Source organism: Podarcis pityusensis, assembly GCF_964106645.2.
Source record: "Podarcis pityusensis genome assembly, chromosome: 6".
NCBI lineage: Eukaryota > Metazoa > Chordata > Lepidosauria > Squamata > Lacertidae > Podarcis > Podarcis pityusensis.
The window spans coordinates 98,051,934-98,072,570 of record NC_138030.1 but is presented as its reverse complement, the minus strand read 5'-3'; the positions used below and the strand labels follow the sequence as shown (position 1 = coordinate 98,072,570).

The following is a 20,637-nucleotide window of genomic DNA, read 5'->3' as shown; positions in this document are numbered from 1 at the left end:
GCAGGGCAGGGGCGGGAGACTGCTAAGAGTCCTGTCTAGTCGAGTTGCATGGGATCAATTCCAATCTGTTACCTCTGAGGATGTGGACAGGCTGCTTAGACGAGTGAAACCAACCACCTGATCTCCTTGACCCTTGCCCATCCTGGCTAGTAAAAGTGAGCTGGGAAGGGCTGAGCAGTGGGCTCTGCGGGGTGGTGAATGCTTCCCTTTATGAGGGAGCCTTCCCAGACTTGCTGAAAGAGGTGGTCATTAAACCTTAAATTCTTCAACATCTTTAGACCTGGCCAATATGGCCAACTATTGCCCGGTCTCACAATCTTCCATACTTGTGTAAGGTGATTGAGCTGGTGGTTGCTGAGCAACTCCAGGCATGTCTGAAGGATGCAGACCATTTGGATCCCTTCCAGTCTCACCATGGGGTTGAAACTGCCTTGGTCATTCTGGTCGATGATCTCCGGCGGGCTGGGGACAAAGGTGAAAGCTGTTTCCTAGTTCTGCTGGATCTCTCAGTGGCCTTTGATACCATCAACCATGACATCCTTCTAGACTGTCTAGAGAAGCTGGGGGCACTGTTATACAGTGGTTCCGCTCCTCCCTCCTGGGCCGTGTCCAGAAAGTGGTGTGGGGGATGAGTGTTCGGACCCCTGGGCTCTCACTTGGGTGCCTCAGAGTTCTGTCCTCTCCCCCATGCTTTTCAACATCTACATGCAGCTGCTGGGAGAGATCATCAGTGGGGTTGGGGATGATACCCAGCTCTACCTCTCTTTCAAATTGGAACCAGTGAAGGCGGTGAAGGTCCTGTGTGAGTGTCTGGGGGCGGTTGGAGGATGGATGGCAGCTAACAGATTGAGGTTGCATCCTGACAAGACAGAAGTACTGTTTTAGGGGGATGGGGTGGTCAGGTGTGGAGGACTCCTTGGTCCTGAATGGGGTAACTGTGCCCCTGAAGGAGCAGGTGCGCAGCCTGAGAGTCATTTTGGACTCACAGCTGTCCATGGAGGCGCAGGTCAATTCTGTATCCAGGGCAGCTGTCTACCAGCACCATCTGATATGCAGGCTGAGACCCTCCCTACCTGCGGACTGTCTCGCCAGAATGGTGCATGCTCTAGTTATCTCCTGCTTGGATTACTGCAATGCACTCTACGTGGGGCTACCTTTGAAGGTGACCTGGAAACTACAGCTAATCCATTATGTGGCAGCTAGACTGGTGACTGGGAGTGGCCACCGAGACAACACAACACCGGTCTTGAAAGACCTACATTGTCTCCCATTACGTTTCCGAGCACAATTCCAAGTGTTGGTGCTGACCTTTAAAGCCCTAAACGGCCTCGGCCCAGTATACCTGAAGGAGCGTCTCCACCCCCATCGTTCTGCCTGGACACTGAGGTCCAGCTCCAAGGGCCTTCTGGCAGCTCCCTCACTGCGAGAAGCGAAGTTACAGGGAGCCAGGCAGAGGGCCTTCTCAGTAGTGGCGCTTGCCCTGTGGAATGCCTTCCCATCAAATGTCAAAGAAATAAACAACTATGTGACATTTAGAAGACAACTGAAGGCAGCCCTGTTTAGGGAAGTTTTAAATGACTGATGTCTTGATGTATTTCTAATCATTTGCTGGAAGCCGCCCAGATGGGCAGGGTAGAAATTTGTTGTTGTTGTTGTTCATTTCCACAACCTCTCCTGAATCTGATGAAAATAAGAAATGGAACTGAGTGTCATCAGCACTGTACTGATACATTATTCCAGATTCTAAGATGACTCAAGTAGTTGTGGGTGGGTGCTAAAGTGGAGAGACCCCACAGGAGCTCATACCATGGGGGGGGGCAGGCTGTAGTCTCCCAGCACCCTCTCCAAGTATCAGCTAGCCAAGAATGAACAGAACCACTTCCTTATGGCGCTTTCAGCTCCCAGTCTGGACATGGACATGTTTAGGGGAGCGTGATTGGAAGCACAGGGGGTGCCACAAGTATGATGGTGAATGGAAGGGAGGGAGGTGCTGAATTTTGGCATCGCACAAGATGCTGCTGAAATTTGACCACAAGGTCCACCACTGCTGGACATCACATCCAGAAGGAAACTCATCGAAATCTCCTGAGGTCCAGGTAAATCAAGAAATTTCCTTTCTCCTGTACTGCCAGCAGATATCATGGGTAGCCAAGGCACTTTGTGGCAAAACCAGACCAAAAGCACCAGGGCTGCTTAAGACATTTTTGCTGCATGAGGTGAACCAGAAAACGCCCCTCCTGTCCCACTGCCATGCAACCTGACTAGGACCAAGTGATAAGTGACCAAGGTTTTATCTGAAATTTTCTCTCTCTACTGGGTAAGGCTGTTAGGATTGCAGCCCAGACCTCCCAACATCTGCATCTGCCTGAACTAAAGAGTGGTTGTGAACATGTGTAATAGTCCTCCTCAATGTCAGCTGAGAGCTGCCAGGTAAAACTCTGCAGTTGCACTCATAAAAAGACCTGTAGCAGCAGCCCAGTGCATGGAGCTGGTGGCCGAGTCATCAGGAAAGAAGGCTGCAATCCTGGGTGCAAGAGGGTGTTGGCAAGCAGCAGGGAGAGAGAAGGGCTGTGGAACCGGCAGGCGGTTTTGCCGGGACTCGGAGCGGCTAGAGCCATCCCTCTGTCTTCTCCCACTGCAGCGGCTGCCTCACCAAGTCTTGTGACAGCTCTGGTCCTGTGATGCCCAACTGACATCCAGCTCAGTAGCTATCTGGAGCTGTGTTAAATCCATTAGCTCCCGCAGGAAATAGAACTGAGGTAACTCTTTAATTTAGCGGCTCCTAGAAAAGGTTCAGGGACTGGCCCAGGCCCATCTCGCACTGCGAGCAAAGATGCAACTTGTCCGTTTCCATCATAAGCAAACTCCATTCACTTTTAAAAAAAGTTTTATTGGGAATTCAAATAATACAAAGAAAACATGGTTCATGTCTTTCAATAAATTTAAGCAAAGCCAACTTTCATTCCCTCCATCCCTTAGAGCCCTTCTTAACAGCATACAGACTATAGTAAGGACTCTTTAATCCTTTCACAATTAGTTGTTGTGTGCATTACATGTAAACTGGTGTTACCTGTTCCAGGTAAGCAACAGTCACAAGAAGTCTTGCAGAAGGTGACTTGAGATACACACCAGAAAACAGCCTAAGGGCTGATGGGGCTGGCTTTGAGTTCAGAAGATGGAAATGAGTAGCTGAAGAGTCAAATGTTGCCGGGGCTAAGGGAGCCTTGCTCTCTCTCCCCTTTCCCCAGTAATTCAGCATAATTACATTTTCAAATAATATATCTCAAGGCCGTACTTCTCTGGAGCAAGGAAAGCATTGCCTTACATTCTACACCCTGATTTACAGCAACATACACAGGAGAATGCTAGAAGCAGCTGAGCCTCAGCCAGCCAGCCTCACAGAGTCAGACGAGTGCAGCTTTGGATGAAGCCACATTTAGAGCACTCCTTTTTTCCCCAGATAGCAGCATTTATAGCAGTAGTCTATTTTTAGTATAGTATTGCACTTTTGGCTGGATCATTTCCAGGCAAATTGCAGCCTGATCCCTAGCAGCAGTCACTCCAGAGCACACACAGGCAGTGGTCGGGAGCAGCTTGGTGCCGCACCCTGAAGGAGATGGAGTTGGCAAGTCAGGCAGTGGTTGGGTTCCAGGACAAATCCTAAAAGTCAGGGCTTGCTGGACCATGAAGAGCTGCCGGTCTGGGGCAGGGTCATTTTCTGATGCCTGGGTTTGGGTGATGAACTGTAATTGAATTTTGTTTTCTTCCACCTGCTTCTGGGCACTTGAGCTGCTAGGTTTCCTTCTTCGCTCATGCAAGAACATGGTCACAGGATGGAAGAGGCTGGGGGGAGATCCCCTAGAGAGGATAGTGCACAAAGCAGAGGTCTAAGAACGGGGTTAACTCCCTCCCTCTCATCCTGCTGCTTAACCCTACCCTACCATGCAGTGGGGACAAGGAGCTCTGAGGGCTCTAAAGGGCAGGAGTGGTACACTGGTGCCATGGGACAATATCTTTTGCAACACCAACTTTGAATTGAAATCCATGGCTGCAAATGGTGGGGAGTAAACACAACCCACTGCAGACTACAAAACTGGCTTGGGGGCCCCTATATTCTGGGTACAAGGCTGCTTAGCCCACATGAAAGCCAGGGACCAGCACTATCTCAGCGGGTGTGGAGAGCGGAACAGGACCTCCTCCCTCTCTAAGCTGGTGATAGTCTGGATTTGAAAGGCAATAAGGCATTTGTGCAGCAGGTTGGAGGTTAAAGGCGCTCCCCGACAGTCTGGAGAAGAGGCAGCGTTTCTCTTCCTTGGAGTAGCAGAAAAAGAAGCAGCACACGAGTGACAACCTGCTCTTAGGACTTTCTCAGCTGCTGCTTCCTCACAGTTCTTTCCCAGCTTCTATGATTATCTTGGAGAATTTGCTGGCCTAGAGCAGGCAGGGAGGGTGGTAAACTGAACAAAAGCCCTTGAAAGTAGGAAAAAGTCTGAGTGTTTCTCTCCCCATTATGGGGATGCCTTTTTTCAAGAACATGAGCCTGGGGGTGGTGACCCTGTGACCCAGGGGCCAACACCTGTGTGGGTAGTTAAGAGGTGTGAAAGGGTTTGTAGCCTTGCACAAGAAAGAGGGACAGCAGTGGAGTAAGGCCTTCGGAGCAAGCCCTGTGGTGCTCAACAGCAACGCCACCACAACTTGTAGGCCAAGTGAACTCTGGCCTAGCCAGGCCTGCATTCCTCTGTGGCCTCCTGGCTCACCTGTATCATTGTGCAGGTAAGTGGGCTTGGACTTACCTCCAGGTTCATCCTTGCTTTCCTCAGCACATCGTATGTCCTTGTCACTGTAAGCAAAGTAACAATCAGGCTTGTCTCTGAACATTTCCTCCCTGACCCCTTCATTGCTTTTCCTTCATTGCCCAGGCAACTTGTGAGATTTCCCTTCGTGCAGTAGAGGGCAGTGGGGGGCCAGCCAGCTATGCAGAGGCCCAATATGCCTTACTGCTGCACAGGACAGTAGCCAGCCCACTGCTAGGATACAGCCCCAAGTCAAAGAAAACAATGTCTGTTACATGTAATAACAATAGCTTATGCAGTGGGGCTGGGAAGACTTTATCAAACATACCATTAGAACTAGGCAGGCATTTGAGTCAAGGCACTCCCTGAGCACCTCTGCTCCGATTACTGGGAACAGAATTGAGGCCGGCACACAGCCCAGGAGCAAGCGCCTCTGCTCCCTCTGCCTCATGACAAGCACCCAGATGTGGGAAGCCATGGAGGAAAAGGCCCTCCAGACTTCTTGAGTCTTTGATTGTAATTTCCTGAAACCCCCCAAGTACTTCTGAGGCAAAAAGGAGGGCAATCACCCATTCCTATTTTTAATTACAAGGATGTAAACTTGTAGTGTAAACTTGTAGTTTTCTTCCTCTCCACTCCCTTCCTGCCCCAAAACATGACCCAGCGTTGTTTTCTGGTTGCTGTGGATTCAGCTGCAAAGAGGGCAGGAGGACCCTAAGTCTTGCCCGCTCTGGATCTGTAGGCTGGATGAATGCCTTGAGGACTGCACAGCCAAGCCACCCACCCCTGCCCAACCAACCACCTCACAGCTGGGAGGCAGCTCACAGTGGCTAAGGAGGACGCTCTCCATGCTCTCCTTCCCATGGCCGGCAGTCCGCAGGCGACTCTCTGGTTCAGCTAGTCTGGCTCTGAGCTCCTGGATCTCCTCCTTCCGAGATGGCTCCTGAGAAAGAAGCTGGTTATTATTTTCTATGGCATCTCCAAGAGTGACGCAGTCCAACCATGAAACAGAACGAGGCTATGGACTCCTGCAGGTAAAAGAATGTGCTGCACCTCTTCAAGCAACATATGAGTAAAAGACATTTTATAATTCTTCACTTTTCAAAAGTAAAACAGCATTGTAGTTCATGCGTTGGTAACCTCTAGGACAGACTACTGCAATGCGCTCTCTGTGGGGCTGCCCTTGGGTCTGGTTTGGAAGCTCCAGCTGGGGCAGAATGTGGGAGCCAGACTGTTGGCGGAAGCTTCTGACTGAGGACAGGTCACACCATTGTTAAAACTGCTGCTCTGGCTGCCCACCTGCTACCGAGCCAGGTTCAATATCCTTGTATTGATTTACAAGGCCCTGAACAATTTAGGTCCAGCGTACCTCAGGGGACACCTGAACCCTTATAGTCCAGCTCGATCACTGAGATCATCTGCAGGAGTGTCTCTTGTCATTTCCTGAGTTGGTGAGGCTCATTTGGAAACAATGAAAAGTTGAGCCTTTAGGATCATCTGCCCACTCCTGAGGAACTCCTGCCAAATGCGCAAAGCATGGGAAATAAACAAGATGAGCTTGAGCTCTTGGTACAGCAAACTAAATATGACATAATAGGCATCACTGAAACCTGGTGGGATAAGTCCCACGATTGGAATGTAATAATGGAGGGATACAATCTATTTCAGAGAAACAGACCAGACAAGAAAGGAGGAGGAGTGGCGTTATATGTCAGGGATGTGTATACCTGTGAAGAGATCCAAGATTTAGAACCTCAAAGCCAAAGTGAGAGCATTTGGGTCAAAATTAAGGGAGAGAAGAATAACAGTGACTTCATTGTGGGAGTTTACTATAGATCCCCAAGCCAAACGGAGGACATAGATGATGCCTTCCTGGAACAGATGGCCAAGCATGCAAAAGGAAGGGAGATAGTAGTAATGGGGGACTTCAATTACCCGGATATTTGTTGGATGTCAAACTCAGCCAAGAGCATAAGGTCAAACAGATTCCTCACTGGCCTTGCAGACAACTTCGTTGTCCAGAAAGTGGGAGAAGCAACAAGAGGAACAGCCATTTTAGATCTGGTCCTAACCAATGTTGATGACCTGGTTAGTGGGGTAGAAGTGGAAGGATCATTAGGCGCGAGTGATCATGCTCTTCTGAAGTTTACTATACAGAGGAAAGGAGCAGCCAAGCATACTAGGACTCAATTTCTTGACTTTAAGAAAGCCGACTTCATAAAACTTAAGGAAGTGCTGGGTGAGATCCCATGGACAGTAATACTAAAAGGAAAGGGAGTTCATGATGGCTGGGAGTTTGTTAAGAGGGAGATAGTAAAAGCACAACGTCAGGCAATACCAATGAGACGGAAACATGGAAGGTGCCTAAAGAAGCCAGGGTGGCTATCTAAAGAACTTTTAACTGAGTTAAGATTAAAAAAGGATGTGTACCAAAAATGGAAAAGGGGGGAAACCACCAAAGAGGAATTCAAACAAATAGCCAGCACGTGTAGACACAAAGTCAGAAAAGCTAAAGCACAGAATGAACTCAGGCTTGCTAGAGAGGTTAAAAGCAACAAAAAAGGCTTTTATGGGTATGTTCGTAGCAAAAGGAAGAACAAAGAAACAGTGGGGTCACTCAGAGGAGAAGATGGTGAAATGCAAACAGGGGACACAGAAAGGGCTGAACTCCTCAATGCCTTCTTTGCCTCAGTCTTCTCCGATAAAGAAAACAATGCCCGACCTGAAGAATTTGAAGCAAATGATTCAGCAAAGGAAACACAGCCCAGAATAACAAAGGAGATAGTACAAGAATACTTGGCTACTTTAGATGTATTCAAGTCTCCAGGGCCAGATGAACTGCATCCAAGAGTATTAAAAGAACTGGCAGATGTGATCTCAGAACCACTGGCAGCCATCTTTGAGAATTCCTGGAGAACAGGCGAAGTCCCGGCAGACTGGAGGAGGGCAAATGTTGTCCCTATTTTCAAAAAGGGGGAAAGAGAGGACCCAAATAATTACCGCCCAGTCAGTCTGACATCAATACCAGGGAAGATTCTGGAGCAGATCATTAAGCAAACAGTCTGTGAGCACCTAGAAAGGAATGCTGTGATCACCAATAGTCAGCATGGATTTCTGAAAAATAAGTCATGTCAGACTAACCTGATCTTGTTTTTTGACAGAATTACAAGCCTGGTTGATGAATGGAACGCAGTGGATAGGGCCTACCTTGATTTCAGCAAGGCATTTGACAAGGTGCCCCATGATATTCTTGTAAAGAAGCTGGTAAAATGCGGTCTTGACTATGCTACCACTCAGTGGATTTGTAACTGGCTGACTGACCGAACCCAAAGGGTGCTCATCAATGGTTCCTCTTCATCCTGGAGAAGAGTGACTAGTGGGGTGCCACAGGGTTCTGTCTTGGGCCCGGTCTTATTCAACATCTTTATCAACGACTTGGATGATGGACTCAAGGGCATCCTGATCAAATTTGCAGATGACACCAAACTGGGAGGGGTGGCTAACACCCCAGAGGACAGGATCACACTTCAAAATGACCTTGACAGATGAGAGAACTGGGCCAAAACAAATAAGATGAATTTTAACAGGGAGAAATGTAAAGTATTGCACTTGGGCAAAAAAAAGGAGAGGCACAAATACAAGATGGGGGACACCTGGCTTGAGAGCAGTACATGTGAAAAGGATCTAGGAGTCTTGGTTGACCACAAACTTGACATGAGCCAACAGGGTGACGCGGCAGCTAAAAAAGCCAATGCAATTCTGGGCCTCATCAATAGGAGTATAGCATCTAGATCAAGGGAAGTAATAGTGCCACTGTATTCTGCTCTGGTCAGACCTCACCTGGAGTACTGTGTCCAGTTCTGGGCACCACAGTTCAAGAAGGACACTGACCGACTGGAACGTGTCCAGAGGAGGGCAACCAAAATGGTCAAAGGCCTGGAAACGATGCCTTATGAGGAACGGCTAAGGGAGCTGGGCATGTTTAGCCTGGAGAAGAGGAGGTTAAGGGGTGATATGATAGCCATATATAAAAGGATGTCACATAGAGGAGGGAGAAAGGTTGTTTTCTGCTGCTCCAGAGAAGCGGACACGGAGCAATGGATCCAAACTACAAGAAAGAAGATTCCACCTAAACATTAGGAAGAACTTCCTGACAGTAAGAGCTGTTCGACAGTGGAATTTGCTGCCAAGGAGTGTGGTGGAGTCTCCTTCTTTGGAGGTCTTTAAGCAGAGGCTTGACAACCATATGTCAGGAGTGCTCAGGTGTTTCCTGCTTGGCAGGGGGTTGGACTCGATGGCCCTTGTGGTCTCTTCCAACTCTATGATTCTATGATTCAATAGAGATTCAGCAGGCATCTCCTGTGCCAACCTTTAAATGCCTGCTGAAACCATTTCTGTTTCATTAGGTCTATGTGGGCAATTTAGAGTACTTTCCCCAAATGGTCTGATGATGTTTGTTTAATTTTTTATTTTATTTTTTGCTTTTAACTTGTTTTTAACATTCTATTATTTTATTGTCTGGTTTTATGTTTTTATATTCTTGTAAACAAACCTCTGTGATATATTTTTATGATACAGTGGTATATAAACGCAATTTTCTTTGCCGAATTGAATAGTCTAGTCCATTCTAGCACTCATTCTGTTGCACATATAAATCAGCCCTAAGAGACTAAGTTAGGAATGCCTGCAGCATGACACAAAACTACTTGAGATGCCACTTCCTAAGAGCAGTCTCTCTCTCTCTCTCTCTCTCTCTCTCTCTCTCTCTCTCTCTCTCTGTGCACCACATAGAATACGCTGCCCTTTCTTATGTCTCCATCGTCCCCTTTCCAACACACCCACATGCAAAACAAAACACCCGGCTGCATGAGGCAGACAGCACACAAGGAAGATCTCTGTCACATGGCATTCAAGGAATTTTGCTCCTAAAGGAAAGGAGGAGGATGCTTTGCATGGGAAGAGGAAGCGTCTCCCTGCTGCCTGTCATACTTGCGCAGAGATGTGAGGGCCGGGAAGGGTTGCTCTCCAGAACGTTGCCAGGAGCGAAGCGGACTTCTCCAGGATCTGGTGCAAAGAACTCATGTTGGCAAGCAGTTGCCTGATCCTTTCTTGGCAGAAGATCTACAGCAGCAGAGAGAAGAAACTTTTATCAAGAGAGTCTCTTGCACAACCTCAGCCACTTTGACGCCCATGTTTAACTTTTGCATACTCTCAAACATTCCTCAGATGAAAATAGGGGACATTTCTCACGACCTGACGACTGGCCCTCCTTGACCCGCCCCCATTTTTTGCATCCCCCGCCCTGCAGAGCATTTCCTGTCAGAAGAATGGTGAGGGCCACCAGCACCACCCCAATGGGGCATGCCCCCCCCACCGTCCTGAGAAAACCCCTCAATCCAGATTTTATTTTATTGGTAGACTTACAAAAAGAAAAGCACACGCCAATCAATAAATTTTAGAAAGCAGCAAGATTAAACACAGACACATAAAGCATTAAAAAATCAAAATCAAGACTCCTTGTGCTCTGCTCCCACTTTCTTCCTGCCCTCTCCCTGCCCCTGGGAGCCGGTGCATCATGGGGAGATGGGCCTCAGCAGCCAAAGCCTCTCCTCCTCCTTGGCTGCCCTTCAGCAGCCACTACAAGCTGCCCAAGGGAGGAGGCCAGCAATGGCAGCCATTGAAAGGCCATGAAGAGGCAACCGCCACTCGGGAGAAGAACCAGCTCACCCTCCTCGCTGAGCGTGGGGGCAATAGCACTGGCGGGCAAAATAGGGATATTCTGGGATCAAATCAGAAGCTGGGATGGTTTTTTAATTCTGGGACTGTAATTCTGGAGAGTATGCATTTGGTAGTCCTCAAGCTGTCTCAGTAAGTCCTCCCAGGAGGCACCTCTGTCCTAACATGAGGGAGCAGCCTTTCTTCTCCCCATGGCCCAGGTGGGCTGGAAAGATACCCTGTGATATCTGTTGCAGTCCCAATGACCTGTGGCCATTCCTGGGTCTCGCAGTCTCGTGATGGTGTGGCTGAGAAAGACCACGTGGCTCCGGAGGAGTTTATATTTTCTGCATCTTCCCACTTTACCTTGGATTGCTGTAGTTCTTGGCCAGGATGCAGGAGAGAGGCCATTTTGTGGATCAGAATCTTGCCTTCCAGAATCTGTTTCTTAAGGGTGCTGTAGTCCTTGAGGTGGCTGATCACATGGGACCCCTGGCTGCTGATATCGTTTAACAGCACCGGCTTCTCCTGCTTCTGTGTCCCTGAAAGCAAAGCACCAGACTGGAACCTAATTGGGTCAGCACCTCTTTGGAGTTCAGATCACACAGGCTTTGCTCTCTTCAGCTACAACCAGATGCAGGACTGGCTCACCTATGAGGTGGGGGGAGGCAGCCACTTCAGGCAGCAAAAGCCCAAGAGCTGTTGCCCTCGTGGCCATACTGCCCCACCCACCACCACCAGTGGAGAAGCAGCACCGACTTCTGGCAAGATCGCATGAGATCTTGCTAAAACTTAGTGAGAGTTGGGTGAAATATCAAGATCTGCAATTTCTGGCTATTGCCTTGACCTGCATCCACACAGGTCAGGTGTGACTTTCCTTGCATGTGTGGAGAGAATTAGGTTTAGTGAAAATTCCAGGGAGGATCAAGGAAGACATCCACCCTAAAATAATCCACTGATGGTGTCGGCTGCTCTGTTTAGGCATATTAGTTGTCAGTTTTTGAGTTGCCAACTCAAAAGGTATATGAGGAAAGACTTAGTTGATTCCAGGTTCCATTGGTCTGCAGCTAATCTTTTGAAAAGTCGCCCTTTTATGTCCATTTCCTAATCTTTTGGGAAGCTGCAATACTTTATGATCATTATTATTGTAATCTTCTGACTATGCTAGACTTCTCACCCAATATTACACAATATTCTCATCCAATACCTGCTCTGATACTGCACAACCCATCAAGCAATACTGTTCATAATGTATTGCAACTTCCCAAAAGATTAGGGAATAAATACATGCTTAATTAATTTCAGTCTGGTCATGATGGGAACAGGATCAAAGAGTCACACGAATCTTGAGGAGGAAGAGGAATGATACAAGAGTCATAAGGCAAATTACTCAAGCCAGCATTCTGTCAGCATCTAGGAGTGAAGGGAATTGCTAGTTCATTATTATGTTTTTACAGATACAAGCAAAAAAATTAGTACCAAACAACACTAATAAAATAATAAAGTGGAAGAGAATGACATGCCTTCTCTGAGAGCCCCCCAATAACTGTTGCTGAGTTTATCTAAAAGATAAACCAAGGATGGGGAACCTGTGGCTCTCCTGCTATTGCTGGACTCTCCTCCACCCTGATCCACCTGACCAGCGGTCAAAGGGTCTTCCATGTACTGCAGAATGTGAGGCCGAAGCAGCGGCCAGCTTTAACACCCCCCCCCCATTCAGCAGGCATTCCTGGGCTCATGAGATTCATCATGTTGTTCTTTTTCATTACTTAATGATGTTGAACTGAATGTTTTGTTGATAGCTTCTCTGTTTTTACAGATATATTTGTATTTTTTGCTTAAATGTTGCATATGCATTCTTTTTTAATTATCTCACTGTGTTTCATGTAAAATGCTTACAGATTCTGCATATTAAGGGGTATACAAGTATTAATGGTGGTGGTGGTGAACAAAGTAAGTGGGGAACCCTATGGCCCCTGTGAAGACTTCCTAGGAGCTCCGGGATAGATCTGTTCCACTCCGGACTTCCCAGAGGCAGATCCGATGTCCTGCCCTCTCGGCCTCCACCTGCTTCTCTCTTTTTTTATTTATAAGATATTTATTAAGGTTTTTTGAAATATTACAGTGAAAATGAAAAAGAAAAAAGAAAAATACAAAATAAAAACAGTTAAAAACACACATATTTTCTATTACTTATTTTCCTTTAGCTTGTTTCCCGGACCTCCTCGTACCTCCCTTTTTTGTATTCCACTTCAATTTATTGGTTCAGCAAATCCTTACCATTAGATTTTAACCCATTTATAACCCTTTTTTCATATTCTCTTAGAACATTACAGCTGGAAACCGCTTAATTACTATCCAACATCATTCTATCATTCATTAATTTTACAATATTTCTGTAAATAGTCTTTAAATTTCTTCCAATCTTCTTCCACCGACTCTTCTCCCTGGTCTCGGATTCTGCCAGTTATTTCTGCCAATTCCATATAGTCCAGGCCTCCACCTGCTTCTCCAGTGCCCAGGCCCAACCAGCCAGCACCCCCAGAAGCATTCCAGGGGTGTCCCAGGAAGCAGCTTAGTACCCACCTGAGGCCACCTTCAACTGTGGGCCACACAGCAACTTATAGACCTGTAATTCAGCCTGCAGGGTCTGGAAGTGCAGCTGGTTTTGCTCGCACTGCTGCTGAAGCAGAGCCACTCTATGTTGAAGCCTGCAAGGAGAACCCCAAGAAATGAATGGAAGTTTGCCATCTCTGGCTGGGAAGTCAGATGTCTCTGCAAGGCCCATCCTGAAGGGACAAGAAGAAGCAGAAAGCCTAAAGGCAGCTTCATCAGCGTTCCTTCTTCTTCTTCCCTTTCCCAACTTGGGGGGGGGGGATCAAAGCCCATTCACCCTCCTTTTGGGTTCTCTTCCAGCAAAAGTTCTTTCCTTCCTTCAACTGTAGTGTTTTGGGGTTTTATTTTTCAAACAATGTCTGATGCTTTCTGGAAGGCTAGTCTTATTAATCTTACAGTAAAACTAATGAAGCAGATTTCACCAAGTTAAAAACTAATTTATTCTGGCCATAAACTTTTGTGGACTGGAGTGATGAAATGTTCAGATGAAATGGATTGCAGTCCAGGACAGCCTACGCCACACTAAACCTGTTAGTCTTTGCTGTGGAGATGCCTGCCATTGTAGGGATCCTTGTGAATGGCTCTGAGGCCGCCTCCGAGAAAGCCCGTCCCTCCACTCCAATTCCTAGTCATCCAGCCTCCACACCCAACAGCTCCCATCTCCATAAGACTTTGAGGGCAAGGAGATGCTCCATCTCCTTGACTTCTGCCATTCTGTTTGGCCTACCTGAAATTGTTCTTCTGCAGAGCCAGAAACTCCTCCTGGAGGTGCACAAAGTCTTGCTGCTTGCCTCGGATTTCTTCCTGTAGCCGCTGCTGCTCAGCTCGCTGCTGGTGCAGCTCCATCTCGCCGTCATGCAGTTTTGAGTGGGATGCCAGCAGAGCTTCCTGCAGCTGCTCCAGCTCTGGGGATGGGAGAGAGTCAGGGGTGCTTTTATCTTACTAAAGAGTCCTCAAACAGAATGCAACTACACTGCCATTATTTCTTTGATTAAAATAAAAATGTTAGTGCCTTTTCACATGTGACCATCAGAATCTCCAGCTGCTTTAGAAGGGAGGTTGGCCTTGACATGGAAAGGCCAGCTGTCCAAGCTGAGCTTTGATCTCCATCTCCTACCAGCCTCAGAGCTTCTCCCTCCACAGACTGGCAGAAAGGGAAATGACTTTGAAGGGTCTGCTTTGTGGGAGGCAAGCTGGACTTCAGTTCTTTCCATTTGTCATCCAGGTACACCAGAAGACAGGGGAGGGGAGAGATCCCTTGCACTCTGAATGGCTGGATGCAAGGAAGGAAAAGTGAGGGGCATTTCGTACGAGCATTTTGTACTTGAGTACGATCTGAAAGTATGAAATATACAGAGAGCCCCTTAGAGCTTTTCCACTTGGAACGGAATTAAACAGAACTTTAACATACTGCTATTTTACCCAATAACACTCTTCTGCATTTCCAAGATTATTCTGTAATGTCTAGTCACTCATGGTCCCATTCAGGAAAGGTCCCTTCTAAATTAAAGTCTTCCTGTATAATGCCTTCAGTCAATTTTATTGCTTCCTCTGGATCCCAGCTGAGGGGGTGTGTGACGGGTGTGATATCTAGACACCAACAGAGCACTTTGGGGTTGAGTGCCATCTGTGGCAGATCTCTCCCTGAGGAGAGGGTGAGGATGCCTTTCCTCTTACCATGACTTTTTGGCACCAGGGACAGGCGTTTTTCCAGTTGCTCCCGCAGGTGATCATTGGCAGAGATGGACTCTTCTAGGCGCTGGCGGAGAATCTGGATCTCAGAAAGGTGTTCCTCCAGCAGACCACAGGCTGTGCTCAAGCAGCAAGGAAGGGCACAGATGCAAGAGAGATGAGAGCCAAGGTAGGATGTGCCGAAAGTAATTCTGAAGCTCTGGGAATTTCCTGGCATAGGAAGGAGACCTGACCTGTGCAAGCTACTATCATCCTCAAATTTATAACCTGGCATGAAAAGGTGGAACCACACATCCTGTTCTACAAGAGCAATATTAAGGCAAAGGTAAAAGGTAAATGACCCCTGGATGGTTAAGTCCAGGCAAAGGTGACTATGGGGTGCAGCGCTCATCTCACTTTCAGGCCAAGGGAGCCGGTGTTTGTCCACAGACAGCTTTCTGGGTCATGTGGCCAGCATGACTAAACCACTTCCATCACAACGGGACACCATGACAGAAGCCAGCGAGTGCACAGAAATGCTGTTTACCTTCCTGCCGCAGCAGTACCTATTTATCTACTTGCACTGGCATGCTTTTGAATTGCTAGGTTGGCAGGAGCTGGGACAGAGCAACAGGAGCTCACCCCGCCATGGGGATTCGAACCGCTGACCTTCTGATTTGCAAGCCCAAGAGGCTCAGTGGTTTAGACCACAGCACCACCTGCGTAATACCAGTAATAGTAAGAGATGCTGGTGAATCTCACCAGACCTAGGCCCGGAAATGCCCATTGATCCAGAGCAGGATGTCACTCATGATCCAAGGAATACTCAGTGGTTTCTTACACTGGAACCATGCAATCAAAGAAGGCTGGTAAGGATGGTTCTCATGACTCATGCAATGAAGAGGACAGGACCGCAGGGTTTACCTGAGAGCTTCTGGCTAGAAAGTGTTGCTAAAGAACATGATGGCAGGATTCCAGAGACACATCTCTCCTGTGGCTCTCTGAAGTTCAGGTGCATACAACAGGGGGGGTTGCTCTCCCCCACCCACCCCTCAGATTTCCTGTTCCATTCAGCAGAGTTTTGCATGGGAAGCAACTGGTCCACATGAGGGTAGGCCTGGAGGCAGGGCTTGGAAGAGACAGCAGGGAAGCCCGTGGAAAGGCAGCCAGCCGGTGACCCTGACTTCACAGGAGGTAGAGCTGGCAGCTGCACACCTAGGCAGAGGGGACAGCAGAAAGTCAGAAAGAGGAGGGCAGGACACCATGCTCACTTTTATGTGACACTGCAAGCTTTCCATGGGAGTGGGGACTGCTGCTGCTGTCTACTCCATTCAGCCAACTTCCCCACTTTCTCCCTACAGCACGTGTCCAGGTATTTGGCATCTGAAAACCAGAGCACAACTCTATATTGGGTGCAATTCTAGAGAGAAAAATTAGGCACCTGCTTCTTGCTGGTGGAAGATTTGTTAGTATTCAGGAAAAATCCTGCTGTCTATGAAACCAGTCTGGGTTTTCTAGGCTACGACAGTGTTTAAGGGCAAAGAGAAGCAGATGCAATGCAGAGTGAAATAAAACAACATGACAGCTAGTAAGTGCAATAAATAACAACAACACATTGTTTCTTGATATGGTCAGCAAGTCCTTTCAGCTGTCAAGTTGCCAACAATAAGAAAGACTCAGAAAGCAAGGCAACTCAAACCACACTAGATGTAACATGGGAGATCTGTAATCAGAATCTCCTGTGGGAGATATAGATACACACAGAGAGAGATAGAAAGGGAGGGAGCTGTGGGTGCTCAACTCACACTGGGGATCAGGGAAGGGGGCTGACCCCTTTCTCCTCAATGTTCTCCTGATTAAAATCCTTCCAGAAGCTGGGGAGGGATGGGGAGAAATTGTTCTAATTTGGAATATGGTGCGGGGGGTGGGGTGGGGAGGATTACCTGTTAAAATTCCCGGTCTGATCTGGATCCTCTGAGATTAAAGATTAATTTAAAATACACACAGAGGGAGAAGATCCTAATTGGGGATCTATTGTGTGATGATGTGGCATCTCTGTTCCTCACTGTGGCCCAGAAATACAGGTTGGCTGAGGGAAGCAAAGATGTTGAAGGATGACTGTATTTGGTTCTCATATTGTTTGAGAAGTGTGAATTCAGTGGCTTCACCTTTAAATGCAAACTGAATCTAATTTCCCCCTCAACCCTGCTCTTGGCAGTGAACACAGTCCGTCCTACAGTGTCAGTGTCCATTGCCTTTCTGGAACCCTCAAAATACCAGCCCCAAATGAACATACAAAAGTTGGTCTGCAATGGCCTCTGCTATCCTAGGAGGTGGTTAGTTTCCCTGCTCTAAGAGGTGAAGTCAGGCCATGCAAAGATGGTTGTTCACCAAGCCATGCAAGCCATGTGGGAGGTTGGAGAGGGAGGCCAAGCGCTCACTTTCTCCCAGCTGATTCTGCAGCATCTGCAGCTCCTGCTGTGCCTCAGCCAGGGAGAAAACTGGCGCCCTGCAGCAGCCAAGGAGTGGAGCCGGGGCTGGAGGAGAAGGCCCCAAAGGCAGGAAGGAGCAGGGCCTGGAGGCAAATGGAACCAAACCAGCTGGCTTGGACAAAGAGTCTGGATGGAACCCTAGGCACAGAATAAGAGAGAGAGAGAGAGAGAGAGAGAGAGAGAGAGAAGGTTAAGAGGGTGAGGTGACAGACAAACATATGAACCAAGTCGGCTCTTCTCCAAAGATGCTGGCTGCAGCTTGGAGGACACAATATCACCTCTTCAGCGAGTGCTCAAGAAGTCTGCTCAGCGAGAATGACTGATTCCACGAAAGAGCATCTCTCTCCCCCCCCCCCAGCTATGTGGATAGTTTAGAACTTTCCCTAAAATGATCTGTCCATAAATGGGATGAGGCAGAGTAGTTTTTGTGCACAGGATGGACATACGCTGATCTATCCATCCCCACTTGACCTTGTGGCTTTGGTGGCTAAGGGTCCTTCTTACCAGCTCCATCTGGTTGGTCAGCTGTGGGCTTTCCAGGAGAGACACAGCATGATTGTGATTATTTATGCTCTGATAACCTCTGGGTCAGGGACGCAGGTGGTGCTGTGGTCTAAACCACTGATTGCTGATTGGAAGGTCGGCAGTTTGAATCCCTGCAACGGGGTGAGCTCTCGTTGCTTGGTCCCAGTTCCTGCCAACCTAGCAGTTTGAAAGCACGAAGTGCAAGTAGATAAATAGGTACCGCTCCAGCGGGAAGGTAAATGGCATTTCTGTGTGCTGCTCTGGTTTCGCTAGAAGTGGCTTACTCATGCTGGCCACATGACCCAGAAAAACTGTCTGCGGACAAACGTTGGCGCCCTTGGCCAGTCAAGCGAGATGAGCGCCACAACCCCAGAGTCATTTGCGACTGGACTTAACTGTCAGGGGTCCTTTACCTTTACCCTCTGTATGTTATGTGTTATGCATGGGGCTGCCCTTGGAGACAGTTTGAAAATGGCAACTAGCGCAGAATTCTGCTATTAGGATTCTGAGCGGTTTTCCTAGATGCAGCCATATTGTGCCTTTTCTGAAGTCATGACATTGGCTCTCTGCTGGTTCCCAGGAAATTTTGACTGGGCCTATACCCCCAATGAAACACCTTTATAAAATATTATTTGTTGGGAAGAAAAATAAACATTTACAAAGATGTGGTGAAACTGCAAATATTCTCCCTCCTCACCAAAGGACTGATTCAGAAAAAAGGTGCAGGATGGCAGGCAGCCCAGCTGAGGGAAAGCTGCTGTTGATGATGTCAAGGGTTAAGTTCTAAAAATAAGCAGTATAGGAATTCAAGCCATCTGGAAATCATTCTCTTCCATGGGAGTTTCCCCCACAAGTTGAAGATGCAGGGAAAAGGTTGTGGCTACATTTTGTCTTCAATATTATGACACATCTAAAGGCAGTGAGGCTTGAGCTGGAAACGCCTGGGTCATAAGCAGCCCCAAGGGGAGGAGGTGAATGAGATGCTTTAGCCCCTTGACAATTAAGATCCCTGAATATTCTTTACTGTATCCTCCTTTGCTCCTAACACGTCTATGTTGCATGTTGATCTTCATAACATCAATTAAGTTATAACTAAAGGTCCACACATGCCGACAATTTGCCCACCATTCCACTCTGCTTTATGTGGTCCACCATACCTCTGCAAGGCTGCTGGGTGGCTTGCGAAGGAGATAGAAGAAGGTTCCTTGGGATGGGCTCCGCTGGAGCAGCAGGAGATGTGGCTGCAGCAGGTGGGGGAGATGGTTGCACAGAAGATTTGCTGGAATAACAGTCTAAAAGAAGCCACAAAGAGAGGATGGGAAATGCTTTTGCATGTGGAGAGTATCATGGCTAAACTCTGGGGGCAAAGGAGCCCTGATCATATGACAATGGACGAGACAAGAGTGAGAGGAAATGTGGACAGTGATAATAATTTGTTTGTTTGTTGGCTAAATTTATACCCTACACATTAAGAAAACATGGTGCTCTCAAAGTGGCTCATATTAAGTGAGAAGAGACAAAATAAAAGCAGTCGTACAACCATTGCATTAAAAGTATAGCAAGCATCTGAACTGCAGGTATGATCTGCCTCCCACCTTCAGAAATGGTATTCAAATGCAACCAAGGCATGTTCCCATATACACAGCAATGGTGCAGACCTCCCAAGCCCTTGGGTGCCCCGTGAGGACCAGGTAGTTTGGTGATCTGAGCCTTCTTCTAACCTTACACCAGCTGAATAACTGGCGGAGGAGTGGATACACACATTCAGAATATCTCACTTGCAAATCTAAATTGCTTTTAGACTCGTGCGGTGTGTGTGTCTCTTTGGTTTTGTGAATTCCTTGGGAACTTGGAAATGTCTGAACAAAACAACGTTCACCAGACTTAGCATTATGTAACACGGATTGTCTGTGGTTCAACCTAAATCTTGTGCCTTGTTCTGAATATGTTTTCTCTTCTCCTATTACTAACAGGAGGCATGTATTCAGTCCTTTTCTACAATGCTCTCCATCCTGCACCCCACCATACCTGTAATTCGGGTGTTGTTCCTTTATAAAAGCAAGCAATCCCATTGTGTGGATATCTACTTGTTCACCTCTCACAAGCCCTTCATTCCAAACGGTTTGGCAACCTTTTGCAATCTCTGACACATGAACCCCACTGTGGGTTTAGTTTTGACTTTCCATGCAAAGTTTTTAGCAAGACTGTACATATATCTGTGCATGGAAGCCCCCTAGGAGCAGCTCCCACCCCGTGGAGAAAGTCTGCAATGGAGCTTTTCCAAGTGTAAGCAAGAGCCTTAGAGAGGCTGTCTTGGGAGAGAAGGGACTACTGGACAGGCCTGGTCTGTTCTGTTCTCTCCCCTTGCACCTTCATGTAGAACTGGAGCAACTAGGATCCAGTCTCCGTTCCAGGTTCCCTGCTGCGTTGTCCTTGGAGGTCTCTGCGCCTGGCACAATTTATGCTACTCAGCAGTCCTGGAGAGAGAGCATTCCTCCGGCAGGTCTTTCAGACTATACCTTTGTTTCGGAGGCTGTGGGGCTGGTTTTCACTAGGGTCCTCCTGGCAGAAAACACACTCGCTGCCCTCATCCATGTCAGAGCAGCCGTCCAGGCCATCTGAGAGAAAGGAAGTGCTGCTGCCAGAACGGGGCGATTCAGAGATGGTGCGGCTGCTGGAAGGGGTCACTGAGCGCAGGTGGAGCTTCGCCTGGAGGCTCTGGATGGTTTGCTCCTTCTCCTGGAGCTCCTTGCTCAGTCTGGGGAGGGACAAAGTATTTCCACAGAGAGACTTCCCACCTCCCCAAAGAAGACACATCACCTTGG

The 20,637-nt window shown here is 47.8% G+C and overlaps 1 protein-coding gene across 5 annotated transcripts in view; it reads right to left on the bottom strand.

Moving 5' to 3' along the window:
- Positions 1–2,869: 2,869 nt before the first annotated feature.
- PDE4DIP (phosphodiesterase 4D interacting protein) overlaps positions 2,870–20,637 on the bottom strand; it is a 102,769-nt gene continuing 85,001 nt past the window's right edge. For 3 of the 5 annotated variants that reach the window (XM_081012010.1, XM_081012009.1, XM_081012011.1), the window contains 12 exons: positions 20,332–20,570; positions 18,970–19,104; positions 17,237–17,425; positions 15,720–16,010; positions 14,802–14,933; positions 13,852–14,029; positions 13,095–13,219; positions 10,875–11,050; positions 9,783–9,914; positions 5,619–5,736; positions 4,794–4,840; positions 2,870–3,858 (listed from right to left, as the gene is read on the bottom strand). In XM_081012010.1, the coding sequence (XP_080868136.1) occupies positions 3,811–3,858; positions 4,794–4,840; positions 5,619–5,736; positions 9,783–9,914; positions 10,875–11,050; positions 13,095–13,219; positions 13,852–14,029; positions 14,802–14,933; positions 15,720–16,010; positions 17,237–17,425; positions 18,970–19,104; positions 20,332–20,570 (1,810 nt within the window). In that variant the 3' untranslated portion in view covers positions 2,870–3,810. The remainder of the gene's footprint in view (positions 3,859–4,793; positions 4,841–5,618; positions 5,737–9,782; positions 9,915–10,874; positions 11,051–13,094; positions 13,220–13,851; positions 14,030–14,801; positions 14,934–15,719; positions 16,011–17,236; positions 17,426–18,969; positions 19,105–20,331; positions 20,571–20,637) is intronic. The other 2 variants (XM_081012012.1, XM_081012013.1) reach the window with 2 other exon arrangements.